This window comes from Artemia sp. Qi Xiang Cuo, chromosome 2 (assembly GCF_049724085.1).
Source record: "Artemia sp. Qi Xiang Cuo chromosome 2, ASM4972408v1, whole genome shotgun sequence".
Classification (NCBI taxonomy): domain Eukaryota; kingdom Metazoa; phylum Arthropoda; class Branchiopoda; order Anostraca; family Artemiidae; genus Artemia; species Artemia sp. Qi Xiang Cuo.
Window position 1 is genome coordinate 40,441,332 of NC_142795.1, and position 24,298 is coordinate 40,465,629.

General features: G+C 35.8%; 1 protein-coding gene across 2 annotated transcripts in view; it reads left to right on the top strand.

Moving 5' to 3' along the window:
* LOC148955225 (midasin) overlaps positions 1-24,298 on the top strand; it is a 348,425-nt gene that overhangs the window by 209,693 nt on the left and 114,434 nt on the right. For both annotated transcript variants that reach the window (XM_089100939.1, XM_089100949.1), the window contains 3 exons: positions 240-531; positions 6,328-6,492; positions 12,640-12,791. In XM_089100939.1, coding sequence (XP_088957065.1) covers positions 240-531; positions 6,328-6,492; positions 12,640-12,791 — 609 coding nt within the window. The remainder of the gene's footprint in view (positions 1-239; positions 532-6,327; positions 6,493-12,639; positions 12,792-24,298) is intronic.

A 24,298-nucleotide genomic window follows, 5' to 3' on the forward strand; every position in this document is an offset into this window, starting at 1 on the left:
AACAAAAGCTGATACAGCACTTGACGTTGCTCATTTATCGTAAATTTAGTATCGATTTCGTATTTGGCATCGATGTTGAACTTATTTCAAACTTACTTTAGCCGTTCCAATATTAAGACATTTTGAGTTTGTTATCGTCGTCACTGTATACAACTCGGCAATTTTTCAGGAAATTGTCTCTTAATTTTATTGAGTCGTGTGGAAATTATGTTCATCATAATCAAATTTTTTATTTTCAGGCAAAATATCTGCTGAAAGCGTGCCTCATCCAATAATACCAGTCATTTCATCTTTACTATTCAAAACAGATTCTGTTCTTGACAAACTATTGAGGGAAGAAACTTTCCTCCCAACAAACGAGGAATTTGCTGATATTTTAAAAGCGATTCAGTGGAGATTTCACTTCGGTGAAGTTCTTTTCGAAGAAATTACCTTGTCCATAGATGTTGTCGTTTCACGAATTGGACAATATTGGAAATGGCTGGATTCTAACTTGTTGAAAAAGTTACAAGTTATGGATTCAACTTCATTGTAAGTTGTTTTTACAGCTTGTTTGTCGTTGACTTTTTGTAACAGGTTGTTCAAATTATCAAACACATTGAATTTGGCACCGAAAATGTCTGTAATGTAGTAGTTCCCAAACTATTGGTCGTGACTCACCAGCGGGTCGCGAGCGGATATTGAGTGGGTCTCGGTCGTGAGCATATATATTTTAATGCTCAGATTCCGTAGTGGTAAGAAGTGGAACTTGTGTGCTCCAATTGAAATGAAAAACAGCTTTTTTAGAAGCGTTACCAATTTGAATGAAAGACTGTTAAAATAAGAAACTCGACTTAAATAATTTTTTTATTACTTACATAACTAAACCTGCAGCTCTTTTTTTACGAAGGTTATTTCAATAGGAAGGATCCACTGGTTTCCGATATTCCTTCATTATAGTTTCTGTATCAACTTCAACTTTAGTTACTCTTAATCGATGTCAGTTTGTTATATCCAGTTTATTTTTATACGTAGTTCTAATGTAAACGGTAGCCGAACATCTAGCCTCACATAGATGTGAGCTAGTAAATATGAGGAGGACTTTCATAGCTTTATCAAACAGGCAAGGATAGTTATCTGCAACTGAGAGCCAGAATTTCGATAACGGTTTACAATTAAAACTATTTTTCAGTAATGCATCTTATGATAAATCAATGAGTTCTTCAATTGCTTACTGGTTGATAAGTCATCTTGAAATGCGTTACAAATCCAACTCAATGAATCAAGCTTTTTCATCTCTTCCCCAAATTAGTCGTCAAAATTATTTTTTAACGAAGATATATGACTGGAAATTTCAGACAGTGCGTTCATCTTAAGCTGCACTTGGTTTTCAGTAATGAAACTTTCAAGTGTTTCAAAACAATCATACTTGCAATTATCAATGCAGCTTTTCTACGGCATAAGCTTTTTCATCACTGCTCGAATTCTATCGTGAACTGCAAAAATTTCTGATCCGTTTGAACCTTGCAAATACAAATTAAGTTTACTTATTTTAGAAAAAATATCCGTCAAATAAGTGAGCTTGAGAATGAATTCGTCGGCCAGTAGATGTTTAATATAATCAGATTTTCCTTCCAAGTAAATCGTAACTTGATTACGCGATTTCACTAATCGTGTCAGTACTTTCCCTGGATAACCAGCGAACTTCTGTATGCAGAAGAAGAGGTGTTTTGTGGCTACCCAATTCTTCAAATAGTTTTTGAAATAGGCGGCCTTGTAAGGGTATTGTTTTAATATAATTTACAATTGTCACAGCTGTATCAAGTACTGTTTTGAAATCATTGGGCAATGCTTTGGAAACCAGTGCTTCTCAATGAAGGCTCCAGTGTGTCCACAAAGCACACGGACTTTTTCAAGAACTCTCGTAATCAAACTGCTATTTTCCCCTACATAGCCCGCGCACCGTCGGTGCAAATAATGACACAGTTCTTCCATTGTAAAGCTTTGTCTTTTATATGAGAATCAATTGTATTGAAAATCACCTCAGCAGTTCCACGACTTATTGGTTTGCAGAAAAAGGTATCTTCATGCACGTCGTTCTCCCATATATAACGCACAAAAACAAGCGGTTGAGGAAGGCTTTGCAAATCGGTAGACACATCTAATTGTAGAATAGAATATTTACTATCTATTTTCTCTAAGACAGCAAAAAGGTGGGTTCCAATATTGAAAATTGTTGCTAGATGGGTCGGAACTGCGTCAAATTTGGAAACCACTGGTCTAGAGGACCTTTCCGTGCACGGGATTTTTCCAAGGAGGGGAAGACGGGTTTCCGCGCATTATTTAAAAAACAATCAGAAATTAAATATATAAAAAAAAAAAAAATTTCAGCTGAAAGAAAGGAGAAACATTAAACCAACAAACGAACATAAGTCATAATATATATGAGGGGGGTTTCAACCTGGCTCTTCAAGCTAAGTTTGATTTTTTGTCCCAATTCTTTAAGAACGATTCCTCAAACATAGTGTGTTCACAAAGCACACGGACTCTGTTCAAGAACTCTCGTAGTGGTAATCACAGCGCTATTTTTCCCGCATATCGCCCGTGCACCGTGTGTACATATACCAACACAGTTCTTCTACTGCAAAGCTTTTTTTATATATGGGAATCAATTGTATTGAAAATTGCCTCAGTAGTTCCACGACTCATTGGCTTGCAGAACAAGATATCTTCATGTGTGTCGTTCTGCTAACGCACAAAAACAAGCAGTTGAGATAAGCCTTGCACGTCGGTAGACTCGTCTAGTTGTAGTTGTATAATATTTACTATCTCTATTCTCTAAGAAAGCAAAATGGTGGGTCCAAAGAATTGGAATTTTTTTAGATGGGTCGGAGCCCAGTCAACTTTGGGAACCACTTCTATAATGTATCCTGTCTAGTGTTCATGTGTATAATTGCTTAATTGTACTATGGTGCTAATGAACGACATTAACCAACTGGGAAGTGTGGGTTAATGCCATTGAAGGGTTGTATAATCTAATCAATTTTCAATGAATATCCAGGGGAACCCTTCTTCTATTATTAGTTTCATTTATTAGCATCTATGGTGACATTTAACAAATTCTCATGAATGATTCAACTGGTAACAATACAAAGGCTCACTAAATGTAAAAATTTAATGAATTCAAAATCACAACACCCCCAACCGAAACTGCAAAAAGGTTGGTTTTATATACAAAATATAGTAGATGTATTAGAGATCAAAAGTGGGCTGATAAACTCTCTTTAGCACTGGGTTGTAATGAATCTATGAACTGTGTTAAAATTTATTGGCTTGTGATCAAAGGGCACCAGTGATTATCATTGCTATAAGAGAATACGTCCTTCTAAGTGATGTTAACATTAACGTTGCCACTTAAAAGGCTAATTTTACTGTTCCAATGTAATCGTTTGTATAAGTGTAGCACCAACAATCTGAATTTTAATATGAAATAGAATCGAGATGTCTCTTTTCTAAAACCCTTTGGAAAAATGGGAAAAATATTCAAGCACTAGGAGGGGGGTATCAGTTTCCTGCTTTATCATCAGGAAATTTAATGGTTCTTGTAATTAGCAATAATAATTTACATGTCAGTTTTTGGAAGGAAGCAATTTCAGTGTTGCAAGGTGTCCTGGGATTAATAATTCTTACTTTTGATTAGCTGTATTAATACAAATATAAGGATCGCTGTAAATCGTACCTTTTAACTTTATCAGTGAAATTTTAGCATCGGATAGCCGTTAAGACCCGCGTTGACCCGATGATTACTTAATTCTCCTCAGGAATTTTCAGGCACCTAATTTCTTGAATTTTTTTTATATAAACACAGAATTAAAAGTGTATGTTCGATAGTTTCTTGTTGCAAACTACCTCCTCAAGCTCAGATCCTCAAAGGCAATTTTTGGCTTTCTGTCTCAGTTTTAGGAATCATGAAAGTACTAAATTTTATTTCGTATTTTGACCAGTAAGAAAATCAAATAATCTACTAAGGATACAACTACCATAAATCAATATCAATAAATAAATGAAACCCAAAACAAACAGAAATTAAAATCAAGTCTCAAACTCAAAACGAGCAGAAATTAATCTATGTAGGGTTCTAAACCCTATGCTTTCTAAAAGCTAGAATATAATTTGTACTTTACTGGAAAAAATGAGCATTGTAAGTTTAATATACATATGCTGATATTTATTCCTTAAAATGTTAATTAATTTTGATTTCTTAAAGTTATAAAAGTGAAAACATTTAAAAGATTTTTTTTTCACTAAAGTAGACTACAAATTATGTTCTAGCTTTCAGAAAACATAGGGTTTCTACACTTACAACCCTTGCCCCGAGGGCTTTGGGGGACTGTCCTCCTCAAAAACATAGTCTCTATCTGGAAATCAACTGCGCTGAACAAAATGGCTATCTCAAAATTTGTGATTGGATGTGTTTGGGGAAATAGTGAGCGGGGAAGGGGTATTAGTTGCCTTCCAATCACTTTCGACTATTAAAAAGGGCACAAGCCACTCCAATTTCCAATCGAATGAGCTCTTTTCGAAGTTTCTACGACAACTCATTCGATACGAAGTACCCTGGTCTAGAACAAAAAGAAATAATACATTGTGCCAACATAGTTCTTTACTTAGGCAGCGCGATTGCGCTGCCTATGATTTGAACTTGAATTTAATGGTGACTGTAAATTACTTTATCACATTATATTATCATATTGTCGAAATAAAAAAAAATGGCTCTTTGATATTGACTGCATTATTTATTGGAAAATCTGCCTATGTTTCTAATTTTCTGAAAGTAAAACAACACACCCACACCTCATAAGCATCACCAAGTTTTCGGATCTTATTCGGTGAGCTAATATATTTATATTCTTTTATGTATTTCAAAATAAATTATTTCTAGCCCAATATTTTTTAAACAGACTAGACTGGAAACTAGAGTAGCATAAGGCCGACGCCGCACCTCTTATCAATCGTAGGTAGTCCAAGAAACCTATATTATGTTAATTTTTCGCAACTTAGAACCTAAAACTGGATTTGTTGAAACTATATTTGCAATTGATTTTTTTTTTTTTTTTTTTTTTTTTTTTTTTTTTTTTTTTTTTACGCTTTAAAGTTCTTAGTGTTAAATGCAGGAAAAGAGACGAGAAAAGATTATATTTTTGTTTCCATAATTCATCGCCGCTGTATTACCAGAACAAAGCAGTATGGGATTCTTCTCTAAGGAACTTACCTTAACAATTTATAATGTTTCGGGAAACTGTTTTGTTTATTTTCATGCCTACAGCTATTTCGGTGAAATAGAAAAGTTTCAACTTAAAATAAGTTTAAGGTAAGTAACTGGTGACCCTTGTAAACCTAATAACTTGAAAAACATTAGAACATTTAATCCTCTTAGGCTCCATTTTACTTAGCTTCTATTTCCTCCTATTCTATTGTAGTTTCTATTATTAATTCAAAGCTGTATTAGTATCATGATTAGTACCATTCCAGTGATTAGTATCATGAAGGAATATGTGGTTGGTAGTTGTGTCATGTAAAGTAGATGATGGTGCCATTTTGTTTTGCTTTAAACCGATGAAAGGGTATTTAGAAAACGGAACAGAAAAAGAAAGGGTAAAAAAAATAGAAATTTATTTTCTAATGATAAACACTTAATCGTGTTGGATCATTTCCTAAATATTCCCTGTGGATCATGAAACGAAGATGATACATCGTGTCTGTTTTTATGAAGCTGTAATCACACAGATTGAAAATCTTACTTTGAGTGATTTTAACACGGAGTAAAATGTTAGTCTTTCTACCAAAATATATCAATGACGCCTCGGTTTCAAATAAATTATTTGTATAATTGTTCTGTATAATTTTTTTGTTTATATTTAACCGCATTCTCTCAGACGACTAGATTCTCATTTGCCTGCTACTGAAAACAATCTGTTTTGAACAGTTTTTATTTTTCGGTATGAGCAGCTTTGTCAGTTTTATAATTATAAAGCTCAACTTTCCTAGTGCATATATCATCAATGTACAACTATCATCAACGTTTTGATGATATTCAAAACAATATTTAAGTACATTTCACGGTACTTTAGGAAGCTTAATTGTTCATTTTTATGCATAAAGTTATATTTTTTAATACATTTTTAAGTTTTTGGCTACTATGAGCCGTGGTCCGTTATTGATTGCACAACTTAGTTTTGTCTTTTTTTTTCTTATTGAAAGGTAAATGCGTCTCCTAGCTATTATCTTCAGACTATTCTTTAATTTGAGATTATCCTGGGCCTGATCTAATATCTATTCTCCTCGTAGGTGCTTTACAAAGGACTTTGAAGATGAAATTCAGCAGTTTCGTGCTAGTTTTGAGGGACAGGATGAGGCCGAAGTTGGATTAAATGCTAAATTCATTGACAGATATGGCCGTCCCACTCCGTATAAAACCATGAACGCTGCTGAGACTGCAGATCTCGTGAGAAGGTAAATAAAGTTTGTTTTGTGAGACAAAGGACACGGCGTAGTGAGTGAGAGTGATTTTCCCCTTAGTTAATGGATGTTGAATATTTAGTTATTAATAAAGGTCTATCTAATATTTTTATGAACAAACAAGCCATTGCCCTTCTAAAAGTCATTTACTGGGTTTGTATATACTGAACATATTTACTTCATAAAGAGAAGGGGAGACAGGCCTCAAGGCCTGTCAGAAAATATTTTAATCTCTAGATGAAAGACTGCTGGAACTAGACACAGGCCTGCTTCTTATGTACCGATCGTTGCAGCAAAATTTCGATTCAACCGCCTGCTATTAGCTAACCTTTTCAATGCCTTAGCCATCCCTCACATTTTGTATATTGCTTCATTTGAAAGTTGCTTACTAAAACTGATTGTTGGTAACTTCGGTCAGTTTTCTTTCGGTTCACTAAATGTTTGCTTCGGTTCTCACCTTGGTATCGGAATCCTCCATGGATTAGGAAACTTAAACTCGCCTACCCTGGTCTTGCAATTTGTAAATTAATTGCCAAGCATAACCAGACATTTAGTTCTTCACAGAACTAAATGAAGCTTAGAGACAAACATTTTTCTAAAGGCAATGGAAAAAGTATGTCAATTAAAGTAAAAGTATGTAAACATGAAAAAAGTAATTAATTACAAAAAATACACAAAACAATAGCCTACTTACAAAAACTAGAATATAAACTCCCAGCATGTATATATATATATATATATTTATTTATATATATATATATATATATATATATATATATATATATATATATATATATATATATATATATATATATATATATATATATATATATATATATATATATATATATATATATATATATATATATATATATATATATATATATATATATATATATCTTATAGGCAGCGCAACGTCGCTGCCTAAGTAAAAAACGAAGTGGGCACAATGTATTATGTATTCGTTGTTTGTTTTTTTCTGACCAAGGTTTTTGCTTTGTCTAGAAGGAGTTGTCGTGGAAACTTCGAAAGCAGGTCATTCGGTTGGAAATTGAAAGTTCTAGTGCGCGTTTTAAGAGTCAAAAGTGAGTGGATGGCAACCACCCCTCTGCGCCCATCGTTTTCCCAAACACATCCAATCAAAATTTTGAGATATCCATTTTGTACAGCATAGTTGAAAAGTACAATAACTACGTCTTTGGGGGCATCAACCCCCCTCAGCCCTCTGGGCAGGCGCTGTAAGTTTTGCAATTCGCCCATTGTTTATATATAGTATTTGTTATTGAGGAAGATGGCCATGTTTGACCTTTAGTTTCCAAAAAAAACGATAGACGATAGGTGAGCCTATCAGAGAATGTCAAGGGGAGTGTTTGACTAGATCAAAATACATTATGTACATGCAAGTTGTCAAAGGGGCGTAACTAAAGAATGGCTAAGTTTATTAATTTGGACCTTCCAGGAAATGATAAAGGAGATGATCAATTGACCAAAAAGGCAATATTTGCCTGCTACTACTACCAAAACTACTGCTTCTGTAGCGAGTACCAAGGGTGATGGTATTGAAGTGAACATCTGAGGGGATCTATAGGGGAAAGTTGAGCTAAATCAAAATATACTATGTGCATACAGATTGCCAAAAGGCATATCAGCAATATTTTTGGTACGGCTTACCATACCATGATGAAACTTCTGAGGCATCATGTGGGGGGTGTTAAACTGATCAAAAGGCAATTTGTATATGCCATTATTTATATTAATACTGCTGCTACTACTGTTACTACTACTACTAATGCAGCAGTACTACTGTTACTACTTTTACTACTACCACAACTACTATGATACTAGTACTTTTAAGACTAAGCGTATGAAGGGGAAAATTTGAGAGAATATTGAGGGGGAAATTTGAACTAAATCAAAGCACGCTATGTGCATGCAGATTGTCAAAATGGCATATCTCAAGAATGGACTTAGGTATTCAGTTGGAATTCACAGAGAAAGCTTAAGAGGGAAGATCAATTGACCATAAGGCAATTTGTTTACGCTACTACTAATGCTACTACCGTTGCTACATTTACTATTACTGATGCTGCAACTACTACTTTTATTGCAACAACTTGTGAGGCTAAGAGTATTAAGATGAAAATTCTAGGAAGTGTTGAGGTGGAAGTTAAACTAAATTAAGACCATGAATATACAGGCTGTCAAAAGGGCATATCGACAATATCATAGTAACGGCTAATTGTATTAGGTTAAAACTTACAGAGCTTGGTGAGGGGGATGTTCAAGTGACCAAAAGACAATATGTCAACACTACTGCTGCTACTACTACTAGTCCTATAACTAGTAATACTAATACTACTACTGTGACTACTATTACAACTTTGCCTAAAACTATGAAGGTGAAATTTTCAGGGAACATTGAGGGGGGAAGTTGAACTGAATCACAACACTCAGTCTGTATGCAGGTTGTCAAAATGGCGTATCAGGAATATCTTAGGAACGCTTTAGTGTGTGAAGTTGAAACTTGCAGGGCTTGTTGTGGGGGATGTTGAACTAATCAAGAAACAATATGTGTATCCTAGTATTACTGCTACTACTACTGCTCCTAAAGCTAAGGGTATTAAGTCGAAAATTTTGCAGAATATTGAAACTGTGCTTAACTAAATCAACACACTATGCGCATAGAGGTTGTCAAGAGGACGTATCAGCAATGCTTCAGGAACGGTTTACGGTATTAAGTTGAAACTTTCTGCATGTTTTGAGGGGGATGTTGAAGACAACCAAAGGTGCTATGTCTATACTATTACTACAACCATTGCTACTATGCAAGCTAAGGGTATTAAGGTGAATTTTTTAAGGAATATTTAGGCGAATTTTGAACTAAATCAAAACGAACTATGAGCATGTAGATTGTCAATAGAGTGACAGAGCAATATCTCAGGAACAGATTACATTATTAAGTTGGGCCTTCCAAGGGTATATTGTGACGGATTTTGAACTAACCAGAAGGAATTATGTGTATAATATTAATACAACTACTAGGATTGCTCTAACTAGTGAGGTTAAGGGTATTAAGGTGAAACTTTTAGGGAATATTTACTGTAAGTTTCAATTAAACCAAAAAACTATATGCATGCAGGTTCTGAAAAAGGCATATAAGCAATGTCATAGGCAGCGCAGCGCAATATCATAGGTGAAAATTTTAGATAATATAGAGGGAAAATTGAAGTGAATCAAAACACACTATATGCATGCAGATTTTTGAAAGGGCGTATCTCAGGATTGGATTTGGATATTAAGTTGGAACTTTCAGGGAATACTTAAAAAGGAAAATCAACTGACCAAAAGCAAATATTTGCTCGCTAATACTACAACTACTACTGCAAATACTGCTTCTGTAGCGAGTAGTACCAAGGATGAGGATATTGAAATGAAAATTTGAGATAATGTTGAGGGGAAAGTTGATCATCAGAATAATCTAATCTAAATCAGAACATACTATGTGCATACATATTGTCAAAAGGACGTATCAGCAATATCTTTGGAACAGCTCACCGTATCAAGCTGAATATTCCAGGGAACCATGAGGGAGATGTTCAACTGACCAAAAGGCAACATATGTATACTACTACTGCTATTGATACTGCTGCTACTGCTATTACTACTGCTACTGCTGATACAACACTACTGCTGTTGCTACTGCTCCTACTACTATGCTATTAGTACTATTAAGACTAAGGGTATGAAGGTGAAAATTTGAGCCAATATAGAGGGGAAATTTGAACTAAATCAAACCACTATGTGCATGCTGATTGTCAAAAGGGCGTATCTCAGGAATGAACTAGGGAATTAAGTTGGAACTTTCAGGAAATGCTTAAAGGGAAAGATCAGTTGACCAAAAGGCAATATGTGCACGGAATTACTGCTACCACTGCTGCTACTACTATTACAACTACTCCAGCTACTACTTCTATTGCAACTAGTACTAATACTAAGAGTGGTTAGATAAAAATTTCAGGAAGGCAAGGTTAAGATTATCAGTAGGCATATCGGCAATATCATAGCAATGGCTAATCATATTCAGCTGAAACTTCCATGGCTTGACGAGGGGGACGTTCAACTGACCTAAAAGCAACATGTTATTCCTACTGCTGCTGCTAGCACTATTATTGTTAATATCACTGCTAGTCCTACAACTAGTAATGCTAGTACTCCTACTACTACTACTACTGTGACTACTATTAGAACTATGGCTAAGTGTATAAAGGTGAAATTTTCAGGGAATATTGAGAGGGAGGAAAGTTGAATCACAACACGCTGTCTGCATGCAGGTTGTCCAAACGGCGTAGCAGCAATATCTTTGAAAGGACCTGGATTGTGAAGATAATTTCTGCTTTTTTTTTTTTTTTTTTTTTTTTTTTTTTTTTTTTTTTTTTTTTTTTTTTGTTCTAGACATAGCTTCGCTCTGTATTGTTGTTAAAAAAATAGTTTTTTATTTTATATATACATATATATATATGTATATATATATATATATATATATATATATATATATATATATATATATATATATATATATATATATATATATATATATATATATTCCTTAAAGGTAGCTTGTAAGGCATTGTGCCATGGAATTGTATTATTCTAGCTTTATAATACGATTTTGTACGCTGTCTTTCGTTGTACCTTTATCCTTGTTATCTTAGAATTTTATACGAAAAAAAATTGTTGATTCCTGTATTTTCAATTACAATGATTAGGGTTACCGGTTAGCTGTGATGACATGGCCCATGTTTCACATTTTTCTTATAAGACATTTTAATCAGCTTCTTATCGTGCACATTTATGGAAAAGGGCCCAGCTGAAAAATAATTTTTCTCGGGAAGGTGAAAAATCTGTTATGCGAGATTGTAATACGTCATCGTCCGCACAGCCATTACTTGAATTGTACTTATTGAATACTCCAGATTCATAAATGGAGAGTTTTCAATTATTTACATAATTGTATTGTTTTTCTACATATTTTTTTAAATATCACAAAGGATACATATCTTTCACTAAAACTTGGGAAAATTTTGCTTTATTTTTATAAAGCAAAATATTTGCTTTATGTCTATAAAGTCATTACTTTAGTTGTACTTATTGAAGCATACTCCAGATTCATAAATGGAAATTTTTCAATTATTTACATATTTGTATTGTTGTTTCTATATTTTTTTTTTTTAATATCACGAAGGCTACATATCTTTCACTAAAATTTGGAAATATTTTGCTTTATTTCTGCTACATTACATTCTTCTATCTTCAAGCAATAAACATGCTCTTGAGTAATTAATCATTTCTTTAATATCCGAGGGATTTTTTTTTTTTTTTTTTTTTTTTTTTTTTTTTTTTTTTTTTGAAGATTTATAGTTTCATAATCTTCTTGGGGAATCGTAACGAGCTAATGGCCTTGCTGCTTCATTTTATTTCATGAAACAAATTGTTTATATAGATTATTGATTTGCGACTCATCTTAAAACTATTATTTCTAATTGTTCATGGGCCCTCAGTTTTCTTTCCAGCATTGCACTATTAAGGTCATCCCTAAGATGACTTCTACTAATGTTTGAATTAGATTCTTAGAACTAACATTGAATTTTCGTTCTTTTAAGACATTTTCGATCCAGGAAAAACCTTCTCTCATTCAATCATTACGAAAAAAGACTAGGTGGGGTGAAGTTTTAGGTGACGTAGATCAGAGAGTGAGGTTCCAATCGAGAGCAAGACAACCTATTGATATAACACAATATGTTCTAAGAGCAACCATCCGCAGAATAAAGTACTATCATTTCAAAACTACAGTGTCCGGTTATATTAGATGTCAAGACATTGAACAATACCGAACTTAAAACTGATAAAAATTTTGATTACTGACAAGAATAAACCAGAGCAGCTATAGTACTCGTATGTTGTTGTTTTTTTTTTTTTTTTTGTGGAAAAAATAAACCTTACTTATCACACGCATGATATTATGCCTCTTCCCTTTAATTTGAAACTAGGTCTTTTTAAGTCCCTTTATTATTCTAACTAAGTTCTAAGTGTATAGACGATTAGTTACCAAGTGTTTGATGTTTCAATTCTTTTTCTTTTTAGTTTGTCAGAGAAGCTTTCCATTCCTTCCCCTTCGAGATCGAGCGGTGATGGAGCTTTTGAAAAGAAAATTACATTCTTACTTTCGGATGAAGGGAAAGCTGTATCACACAAATTTGTAGACCTTTTAATGGGGTGTCAACCGTACATAAAAGGTAATTTTTTTTTCTAATTAGGTCTCTACTGCAAAACTGATTCGGATAAATATCATCCCATATTTAATTACCTGTTTCTGGGGATATGTTCTAAATATTGTTACATTGTTTTAACAGTGCGGTTCATTATGATTAGTTATTTATCCAATATGATTTGATACGGTCACCCCTAGGGAATAAAAGAAGAAAAAGGAAAAAGGAAAAACGTCAGTACTACCCAAACAAAAATGTGATTTTCCTTGTTGTTTAAGATGCTGTTGCACTGTAAACCTCCAGTCAATGGTTTGCGACAATGCCGTTTTCAATTATGTATTTTTTAGCTCAATTTGACTTTATTTTTGAGGATTTTCATACTCTTTTTCATGATTCTCAAAAATTCCTTCACGTAATTAAAAATTACATTTCAGTTCTAGCTGAATGAAAATAACTATTTTCAAAATAGTATTACTCGGGAGTAACTTTTCGACTGACAGTTCCTTTAAAAACATTTTTTTTATTTGTGCTACTTTGGGATATGGTTGACTCTTTACTAGGTTGTGGTTCTTGCTGCAACCATGAACACTGTGTCTTATCCCTAGTATTCCATGCGCGGTAATGATGTCAGAGAGAGAAAGGATTAGTACCAGGATTACTTACACTCATTTCACCCGGGGAATTGCATTTGGTTTCTTGTTGGCTGTCTGTTCTACCTTGACGAATTTCATGTAAAACTCTTAGTGAATTTTTTCATCTTTGCAAACCGACTCGTTTCAATCACTACATGGCTGGGTAACGATTCGTTCTTATTTATGGCAGATTAAATCCGTTGAAGTTAGGCTTCGTCAGATAAGTTGCCCTTGTGAAGCTGAAAGGCGCTTGATGAACATATTTTCGAAGAGGGTCTATGCGTCCCCCCTGGAAAATACCTTCCCCTTGTGGAAAATACCAAGGTAGATAGTCTCTGTGAGAGGTATAACTTTTTTAGAATTGCATAAAAATGATTTATTTCACTTGTTGATAGATAATCTATCATCCATCCTAGGGCAGAACGAAGGTAGATAGGCATAGAGTAAGAGTAATTCAAAAAGTCTATCAGTTCTGTGAGCCATTTAAAGGTAATTGGATACCCCAAATAAAAGGTTACTTCCAGGTCAGTCCCCAGGCCAAATATACTTGAAGATGATATCTTTCTTTCTTCAAAAAAAAAGTGAATAAATGAATCTATAGTTTTTTATGATACTTTCATTTACTTGTAATAGGACATAAGCTCCATCAACTCCCTGGCACTCAGAAGCTGACAGAATTCGTCCTATCATTTGTATTCATCTTCGGTTATAAGAGTGACAATCTGCAACCACAAGGATTCTCGCTTCGTTCATGTTATTGGCAGCCACCCCCAGGGGCTATATATCGTCCCCAATCATGGCTAACCAAGTGTTTCCTTGACCGTCAAGGCTTAGGCAGATTGTTAACAAAGCAAGCACGGACAATCTTGTCAAGCCCATTTTAACTTTGCTGCAAGTTGAAGAACGCAATAAAAGATTTCTTTGTCTGTGGCGAGTTTGAAGAATTTCTTATGGAATAATTCTCCTTGGCTCATTTTTAGTGCTGTATGAGAGACGTTGACTGCTTCTATGAGATGTAGGAGAGTATTAAAATCAAGCAGCTTAATGTGCCCTTAAACCTTTGTATGGAATAGTTTGACTTCCAAATTTGTTTGACTATCATAAAGTAAACAGTTGCAAAAGGTATTTACAAACTAAACCTTTGCTACACTGACTTTGCTAGACGCAGTGAAGGATCACAAAGATGCTGTAACGAAAAGATCAGTTTCCCTTTCTTATGTTACAGACAATATTATTTCTACTGGATCAAGCTCCTGTGCTTGCACGACATTACAAGGGTCAACCAACTGACAACTACTAACGAATTGACCAAGTTTTAGCAAGTATGTCTTGAAAATAAGTGCGAATTTTGGATGTAAGGACCGAGATCTTGATCCCAGGAAAAAAATGAGAGACGTTTCAGATACATTTAGAGGTATTCTACAACGTTGTTAAGCTGTTAAATCACTAAGAAGTATATATTCAAAAGAAGCTTTGATATTCTTTGTCTAAACAATAACAACTTTAGGTTAATTATAGCTTCTTTTATCTTCAACAAATTTTACTTCATTAATTTGCTGTCTAAATGTTGGAAATTGCAAAGAAGACTACCGAGACTAAAGAGAAGGCACTGTGAACTTTTAAGCGAAAGGAAATGAAAACTGTTTCATGTCTGGAGCTTGAAATATCACAAGTAGGACGCTAGCTATTACTTTCTACCAAATTTGATTGTGTCCTGAAAACTTTTCTGGCAGATATCGCGATAGTCCCCCCCCCCCGCCAACAGATATCGAACCAATTGAGACCAAAAAGGCCTAACTAGATCACTTACCCTTGTACCTAATTTGGTTGCGATCTGACAACCCCTCCTTGTAGATAACCTAATGACAAAGATTTTGGGACCCTCCATCCCCGAAAAGGTTGGTTTGGATCCAAATATCCAAAAGGCCAGGACATTAAATCTTACATGCCATCAAGTTCAATATATAGACTTGCCTTTAGAGTAAATATTCAAGTGTCAAAATTCTTGAAAACCCCTGAAATCGAGAATGAATACAGAACTTCAGTATTATCTTATCGTATCTGGACTGCAGGCCCACTGACCATGGAAAAAAAAACTACAAAAGAAGTAAAATGCTCCGCAACACACCTAGGTTCACAGAGAAAAGTTGGCTAAATGATGCTTCGTCCCAGTTATATTTTATATTCGATTTTACTTTCTCTGTTTCTACAGCCATATGAGACAAAATGGTGTTATCGATCAAGTATATCTATTTTTTGGCAATCCAGTTATAAAACTTGAATGTGTACTATGCTTTTGTTCAATCAGTATCACGTGAGAGTTCGTCGTGTAAACACCTTGTTTCTGTATACAAATCTTTTAAATAACTTAAGATTTAAACATGTGTGTTTCACTAGAGACAGTTATAATAGGCGTATTTGTTCTCTGGCTATAGAAATTTTTTACTGATCTTAAATTCCCTTGAGATTTAGTGACTTAATAAGTACAGTGACTCAGACAGAAACATTTAATTACCCTAGAGGATTGTATTCTTTATGGACAGCAGCGGTATGGCCGAAATGAACTCTAGATCTAGCTGCGTTGCCAGAGCTTGATTGTTGCGCTGTGGAAAGTGCGCCCGAATTTTTAGAGCAGTGTTGCCACCTACTGTACTGACTGAATATAAGCCAAAATTCTAAAGTAGTTTCCGGAACAGAATATTGATTGATAACATATACTAGACAACAAGCAGAAGAGGGGCGGGGTCCTGCCGCAAGCGCCGTATGTACCTGCCGGTATTTAGTTACCCTTAAATTGCGGGGAATTGGTGAGTGGGTCCCGACACGTCCCTTGTTCCTAGTATTGTGTGGACGGAGGCATTTGAAGTCTCAGAGGCGTTTTTCTTTGCAAACAAAGCACAATTCGTCAGTCGTGCGCGCAATATACCATGCTGCTGTGCATAGAGCTTGTTACGTCATGATGTTTGAAAAGAGTGAGAATTTGCATTATTCGCCCGTGTTGAATTTCGTTCAGCGAAACAAGGAAGAGGGAATAGATGATGAGACTATCAAAAGATTTGGAGCCGAGTTTTTTGATTGCGAAGTGATTGTGATCGCAAAGAAATGGCTGGGCTTGAAGCTGGATCCTGATGCGCCATTTCAGAAGCGAACCGGAACGAAGGCACCATCTAGTCACCTTGGTGATATCTTGGAAATGCTGAGAAAAGGTGATTCAGATTGTTTTACAATTCCGACTTTCGTCATTCGAAGCCCTTCGGAAGTGCCAGTTATCCCGGCTTCGGCTTACTCGGCTTTGCTCTCGAAAGTCAATGAACTGAACTTGCATCTAAAAACTATATCCAATCAGTTCGAGTCTTATTCAGCCAATTTTCCACCGCTACCCCAGCCTGGGGATGCTGCTTCTTCACTATCGAGTAGCCATGCTACAGTGATTGTTTCAAACCTCCCGCAAACAGTTTGCAACCCCAAAAGTCGAAAGGAATTCTTAGACCAATTGTCAGGTCACGAGTCAGTTTCCAGCGTCCGCCCACGAGGTGACAAGTTGTATGTCAACATTGAGAAATCTGTTATTTCGGATTTCTGCAATTCGATTAGTGCAGCCGCATCGGGTGCTACCACTAAAACTGTGCTTAAGCGTCACCTTGGGATTGCTAGAGGTATCCCTGAGGATTTTGACATTGCTGGACTAAATTCGTACCCTGGTGTGACTGAAGCCACTCGTTTCGGCTCTTCACAAACAATTAAGCTAGAGTTCTCGGATACATTCGCAAAAGGCAATGCCATCAAGAACGGCCTGAAAATAGGTTACGAAATATTCCGTGTGTACGATTTCATCAGTGTACCCCGTTGCTGCTTCAAATGCCGATCCCCAGATCACATGATGAAGGATTGCACCAGTCCTGTTGAGAAATGTGCTCGTTGTGCCGGTAATCATACTGCCACTAAGGAAACGCCTTGCCAAAATAGCCCCAAATGTGCAAACTGCAACGGTGATCATACATCCTTTAGTTTGAAATGTCCAGTGCTCAAGTCTCGCGTTTCGAGTAGTGCCCGAAAATGATGCAGTCCCTTTCAGCTGTCTCGTACAACATAAATGGTACCAGAAGAAAAGAGCATGTTATTGACGAACTTGCATGTAACTATGACATTGTCTGTTTGCAAGAACACTTATTATCGTCGGCTAATACAAACCTGCTAAAAAGAAGTGCAAATCACGTCGTTTTCGTATCGGCGGCACGAACTACTTTCGGACGGCCGTCGGGTGGGCTTGCTTGTATACTGAACCGAAATAGTGTTGCCTGCTACTCGCCTGTGCTTTTTCACAGTGATCCTAACATTTTGGCCGTGCGGATTAACGATTTAGTGATCGTAAATGTTTACTTGCCTTGTGACAGAAAATCGGTTCAGTCTCTTAACAGATTCGCTAAGACTTGCAGTGTATTACAGAAACTTTTGGAATCCGTCTCAAGTCAAGGTTATCGTTTTTTGATCGCTGGAGACTTTAACGCTGACCTGCTGTCATCGAATATTCGCTCGGATTTGATATTTGATTCGCTGCCGCAGTTTAAGCTGGTTGAAAAAACTTGTATATATTCTTATCTTCATCATTCCGGTAGTCAAAGTAATATTGATCATGTTGTTTGTTCTCCGGGCCTACCCGTTTCTACTGTAACTGTTCATGAAGATCATTGCGATTTAGATCACCTACCGATTTCGTTTGTTTTTCAAATCGTAATGCTTTACAAGCAGGACGAAGATGGGTTTTCCGTCGAAATTGGAATAAGATAAATTTATCGCTGTATATTTCTACGCTAGCTATGCTACTTGCTACAATTCAAGTTCCTTTCCACCTTCTACAGCTTAGTTGTAAGTCTTCAAATGATAAAAATACTCTAAATGATGATTATATAAAATTAGTATCTTGCCTTAAAACAGCTGAATTGACCGCTGTACCACGGGAGCGAGTCAGGCGAAACACGCGTAAACCGGAGTGGTCGTGGGATCCTGAATTGAAATCGATTAAAAAATAAAGCAAAGTTTTGGTTGCGGATTTGGGTTTCTTGTGGTCGTCCGTCTGAAGGGGTTATTCATCAAATAAAGCAAAAGACAAAATTAGAATATAAAAATTACCTGCGCTCGACTAAATAAAAAATATCGAATTTCCCGTTAAGTAAATCTGATTGGCAAAAGGTAATTAATTCTGAAAAACTTGATGATTCTTTTGCTACAAGCCCGATTAGTGCCGGTGCATGGCATAGTTATTACAGTAAAGTTTTTAGTTCAGTGAATTATCATGTCCATTCGGTTTTTTCGAAACTTCTCATTGCCGCACTTCCCGTATCGCTGAGCCAAACTCAGATTTTGCCTGTCGAGCTCTCTGTGGTTCAGCAGGCAGTAAAAAGGTTGAAATCAAATTCCCTCGATTGTGATGGCATTTCTGCCAACCATTTAAAAGTTGATTGCCCACTTCTTTTTCAACACCTGCAGTTGCTTTTCCAAATGTGCTTGTGTGCGTCTGCGGTACCGGATAGCTTCCTATGTGGGTCTGTAACATCAATTCTTAAAAGAGGAAACCTCCTAGCGATTGCTCGTCGTATCGGCCAATAACTGTGTCATGCAATCTCAGTAAAGTTTTTGAATATGTTCTTCTTCCGTCCATATCGAGTGCACATTTTGGCAATAATCAGCTTGGTTTTTCGTCTGGGGTGGGGTGCCAGCAAGCCCATCGAGTTCTAATTAATCTTCTTATCGATGCGACTAAAAAGGGATATGAACTCCATCTTTGCGCCTTGGACCTTTCCAAGGCTTTTGACAACGTCGTCCACTCACAAGCTCTGTTTTCCCTTTTTAGTCACGGCATTAATCTTTCTCTGGTTTCTCTCCTTCGTTATTGGTATGCCAATTCTTTTCTACGAATAAAAGCTGAAGGGGTTATTTCCGATTCTAAAATTCCTGTTCGGCGTGGTGTCAGACAAGGTGCTGTCCTTTCCCCTTCTATCTTTAAACTTTGCATTTCTTCTGTTTTATCTTCTATCCCAACCACTTGTATTTTTCAGGCGATTAATCTTTCTTACATAGCGTATGCTGATGATATACTTCTAATTAGTAGGACTAGAAAAGGTCTTTCTGTTTCTGTATCTACAGTTGCAACAAACCTTAGTAAGATTGGTCTATCACTGAATTTCTCTAAATGTGAATATCTTTCGTTTAACAGTAATTGTAACTCGCCTTTAGATTGCGCTTCTTTTTCTGTCCCATGTGTCTCTTCTTGTCGGTGGTTGGGTATAAATATTGCTAAAAATCTTAAATCTCTCCGAGAACAAGCCGTGGCGAATTGTAAGAAAAAGATCCAAGTATCGTACTCCAAAATTGTTGCCAATCGGGGGAAATACAGTAGGAAGACCCTTGCTAAATTGTATTCTGTTTTTACTGATCATTTAATTTTGTTCCTTTCTGGTGTTTATCCCATTCTTGGGCGAAAAAATACCCGGTCATTACGTTCTTATTATTTTCGGTTCTCGCGTTTTCTACTGTATTTGCCTCCGTGGTACCGGAACCGTAACCTTGTTTCAGTTTTTGGGCTTCCAGATATAATTGAAAAGCTAGTTGAGCTTGCTGACAAACTCCCCCATACAGTGAAGGCTCTCCCAGCTCATCATGGGTTTGTACGCCTCCTTCATTGATTTAGTGTCTTTACTGTGTATTTAGTCGATTTGTATGTATTTTTTCTTTTCTTTTATTTATACTCCGCTTTTGTTACCTTAGCGGGTTAAAAATAAATTATTATTATTATTATTATTACTAAGTAGTACATTGCCAAATACGGTTTTGCACGTAATCTATTTTTACAAATATGACTGCTGAAGGTTTCACATCTTAATTTACCAAACTTCCCCACAATTTGAGCGAAAAGCCGTGAAGTTTTCTCCAGATCGGAAGCTGGTCTCCAAAAGTGTACTGGTGGAATACCGCTCGGCCCTGCTACGATTCTATTTATATTATACACCGGCTTTCTTCTTTTTTTTCTGCTTATGCGCTTCTTCACTTTTATCCTTAAAGACCTGAAAAACGAAGAAAACGATCTGGAGGTTATGGGTAATTTCTTGCGTATGTAAATACGCTTTTTCCAACTGTTAAATATAGGATATATTATTGTTCAAGTGTTGCTTGCATTTTTTTCAGACGCAACAACACAACTGAGCTGGAACAAGCAGGTTTCACTCAGCTTTGATATAGCCCATCCGACAATGTCAAGTATTTCTTAGACACCTATAGTGAGACACTATGTTCTGTGCCTAGTCGAAGCAAAAAAGCCGGTGCCCCCGTAAACCGTTTTAGTGATGAACTAAATTAAACTAGGAGAATAACTGTGTCATTGATGAACTTTTCTTTCTCTTTGAGACTATCAACCGACGCCGAAGCTCCCAATTTAATAATTCACAAATGACCTTCACGATCTATAATTTTTGTTTGTTTTGAGTTTCAACTTGTTAAATATATATATATATATATATATATATATATATATATATATATATATATATATATATATATATATATATATATATATATATATATATATATATATATATATATATATATATATATATATATATATATATATATATATATATATATATATATATAGCTGTTTGTGTCTCACAGGTTTTTTTTTCCTAGAGATCTGTTGGATTATGACTGATCTAACAATTTAAAAAATGTGAAATGTGTTCTTTAACATCTGCCATCGGGGTCTAAAAAGTACATTTGGGAATATGAATATGGCTCAAAATCCCCTTTAAAGGTCTGTGATGGGTGTGTCGCTAAATTGATTTTGCTATAAATTTGTCCAGCTATTTTGAAGCTGAAAACATTACGAATATTTTTGGTTCGATCATCGCTTACGTTGAATGAAGCTAAAGCAAAAGATGAGTTCAGTTTCGTATTTGTTTGTGTAGCTCTTTAGGGAGCAGGTGATGTCCTAAAACAGGTCAAACAAATTAATTTGGAAATTGTTGATGCAAGAATGCAATTCTACCAAGCAGGCAGCAGCCCCCAAGTAAATCATCTTTGTTGGCTACTTTTCCTGTTGGATAATGGAGCACTCCACAATGAATACATACAGAGTTGAAGGGTCCCAATGACTTGTAAATAACACTTACGTAATTTACAGCATCTTTGTAGTTTCTTTTGCCACAATTTCTTGGCATCGAGGATTGTGATGGTGCTGTTCTTCTAACAATATATTTTTTTTTCGGTACTTGTGTACATAATGGTACACACTTGAGAAGTGAAGTTAGACCAATCTTGATGAAATGTACCGAAATATAATGAAAATATAATACTTAGAAACAAATTATGGTTATATTTTTGCACATTAAGGGGGGGGGGGGGTAAAGTATAGCAGGTCTGCATGCAAAATGTGTTGGCTAAATTTATTCTGCATTTTATGAAGTAAGAGTTGTTTTCTAACTTCACGCTATCCAAATACTTTACCCCCTAATGTGCAAATATATAGCCCAAACTATAGAAGTCCAATGTTGTCTGTCACCCGTCACTTTTTTCTACTGGGCGTAAGCTTCTCTCTCAATATAGACAGATAAAACCGGTTTGTTCTCGAACCATTATGTACACAAGTACCTTTTATTCTTCTGCACTTTCATTTTTGACTTGTTCTGATTCTCGCTGTCCTTTAACAGCCCAGTTCTGTTCTCCACCTTCATTTTTTACACTCTTGATAGATTTAGCGTATCTGCTAACCCTGCGATTCTTTGTTCTTCACTTTCATCTTTGGCAAGTTTTTATTTCTGCTGTTGCATGTAATTCTCACTTCTAACTGCAAACTTGTTTGTTCTCTCCTTCGTATACCTTCTAACCACACATTTCTCTCTTCTTCATTACAGTTTGATTCGTTCTGATCCCTGTTGTCGCTGATCTTGTAATTGCATATTTGTTTTTCTCCACTTTCGTTTTTGAGTCGTTGTGATTATCGCTGCCTCTTATCTTTTAACTGCATATTTCTATATTCTTCAATTTCGTTTTTGACTTTTTCTAATTGTAGGTTTAGGTAATATTTTAATTGCATATCTCTTTTATCTTTATTTTATTTTATCATTGCTTCAGACAGACAGACATTGTTTCAGGTCATTTTACCTTAGTTGCTTGGATTGGTCTTGTCACTTTTGATGGTCAAGGTCAGTGGTTCTCAAACAGTGGTATGCGTACCCCTTGGGGTACGCAACAATTTTTAGGGGGTACGCCGCTGGCAAACAAAAAATAAGACAATCCTTTAACTCTAGAACTGGCACTTTTATTTATATTTTAGCTATAGTTTAGTAGTACCGGTAACTGAGAAGGGGTATCTAAAAAGTATTGTGGGCAAAAAGGGTCTAAATAAGTTCACAGTGTCTAAATAAGTTTGAGAACCACTGGTCTAGGTTGTATATTATCACCTGTCTTGCATTTACGTTTCTCAGGTCGTTCTCTTTATCTTGTCTCATTTGAGGGTCCAGTTTGTTCATTTTGAGCTTACGGTTTTGTCCTCTTGTTCTTTTTGTAATCATTTTGTGCTAAAGTTTATTTATGTTTGTGTTCCCTAGATATTATGAAACTGCAGAAAATGCTTTTGAAATTTACATCATCGAATTTAGGCACATGAATTTACATATTCCTAAATTTTGGTTCTGTAAATGCTTCTAAAACGATTTTAAAATCTATTCTCCTTGTGTCTTCACATTCAATCAACATGACTGCTAACTATTTAGTCTGTCCTGATTTATTGTTGATATCTCATAGTATTTTTTATTGGTTTTAGCCTGGAAAATGATCTCTCTACAGAAGCAACGCTTACAGGAATTGTTATGAATACTTTACAATTTCGAAAATTAATTGTTCATTTTCATGGCAGTGCGGGGCCCTTTCAAACGCGGGGCCCGATTTTGTTGTTGTTCAGAATGGGGGTAAATACGCAAATTGTAGTTTTGGCAATGAAATTTTCAATGGTGCACTTTTTATTTTGATTTTACGTCAGTTTGAGGTGTTTCAAGTTCTTCTTAGAAATTGTCAAAAAATTCTACAATTACAAATTATTTTTGAGTTGCTTCGAATCAAAATTGCTATTGCAAAAATAGTGTTATATTAGAAATATCTTCACTATGTAGTTTCTTTAGAAACCTATTTTTGAATTTAGGCTACTGTGGGTCGTGGTTTGCTCTTTACTTGGTTGCTGAACCTCTGCAAACTTGATATTGTATCCTGATTTGATGCCTGCAAAAAACAAGTCTGAACTATGCCTACTGTGGTACTGCCTACACGGCCTACACCGTGGCCTACACTAACTATGGCATGTTAGTCTAAAAGAAACCTGAACGGCCTAATTAAGATTACACAACGTGTATGCGATTATAAACAGGTTTTGAAACAAACAAAATTACTTCCGGGTCAGTCCTATCGGGAATCGTATCACCTTTGAGATATTGGCAGGGTTATGAAACATGGGCACCCATAAGCTGAATTCCAGGGGGGGGGAAACCTCGTCCAATCGGCACTTTTAATGCTATATAATAGAAATCTCAGAACAAAAATATAAAAATAAGGCAGAATCATTCAGCCAGGGGGTGGGGCGGTAGCCCCCCCCATATGGGCGCCCATGTTATGAAACCTGGTTAAACGGCTCGGCTTCTCTTTGACTGTGATCTATGACTGATTACTGAAAATGTGTATTGCCAAAGTTAGGCTTTTTTTTTTTGCTGAGAAGTTGGAAACGCAAATATTTCCAGGAAGACAAAAAATAACTAATAATTTCCGTGGCTGAGTTGAGTGCCCGGGACCTGGATAAAATTAAAATCAACGACTGAGGAAAGCGAAGGTGAAATGCTTTTTCTTGCTTAATGCTCCCCCTTT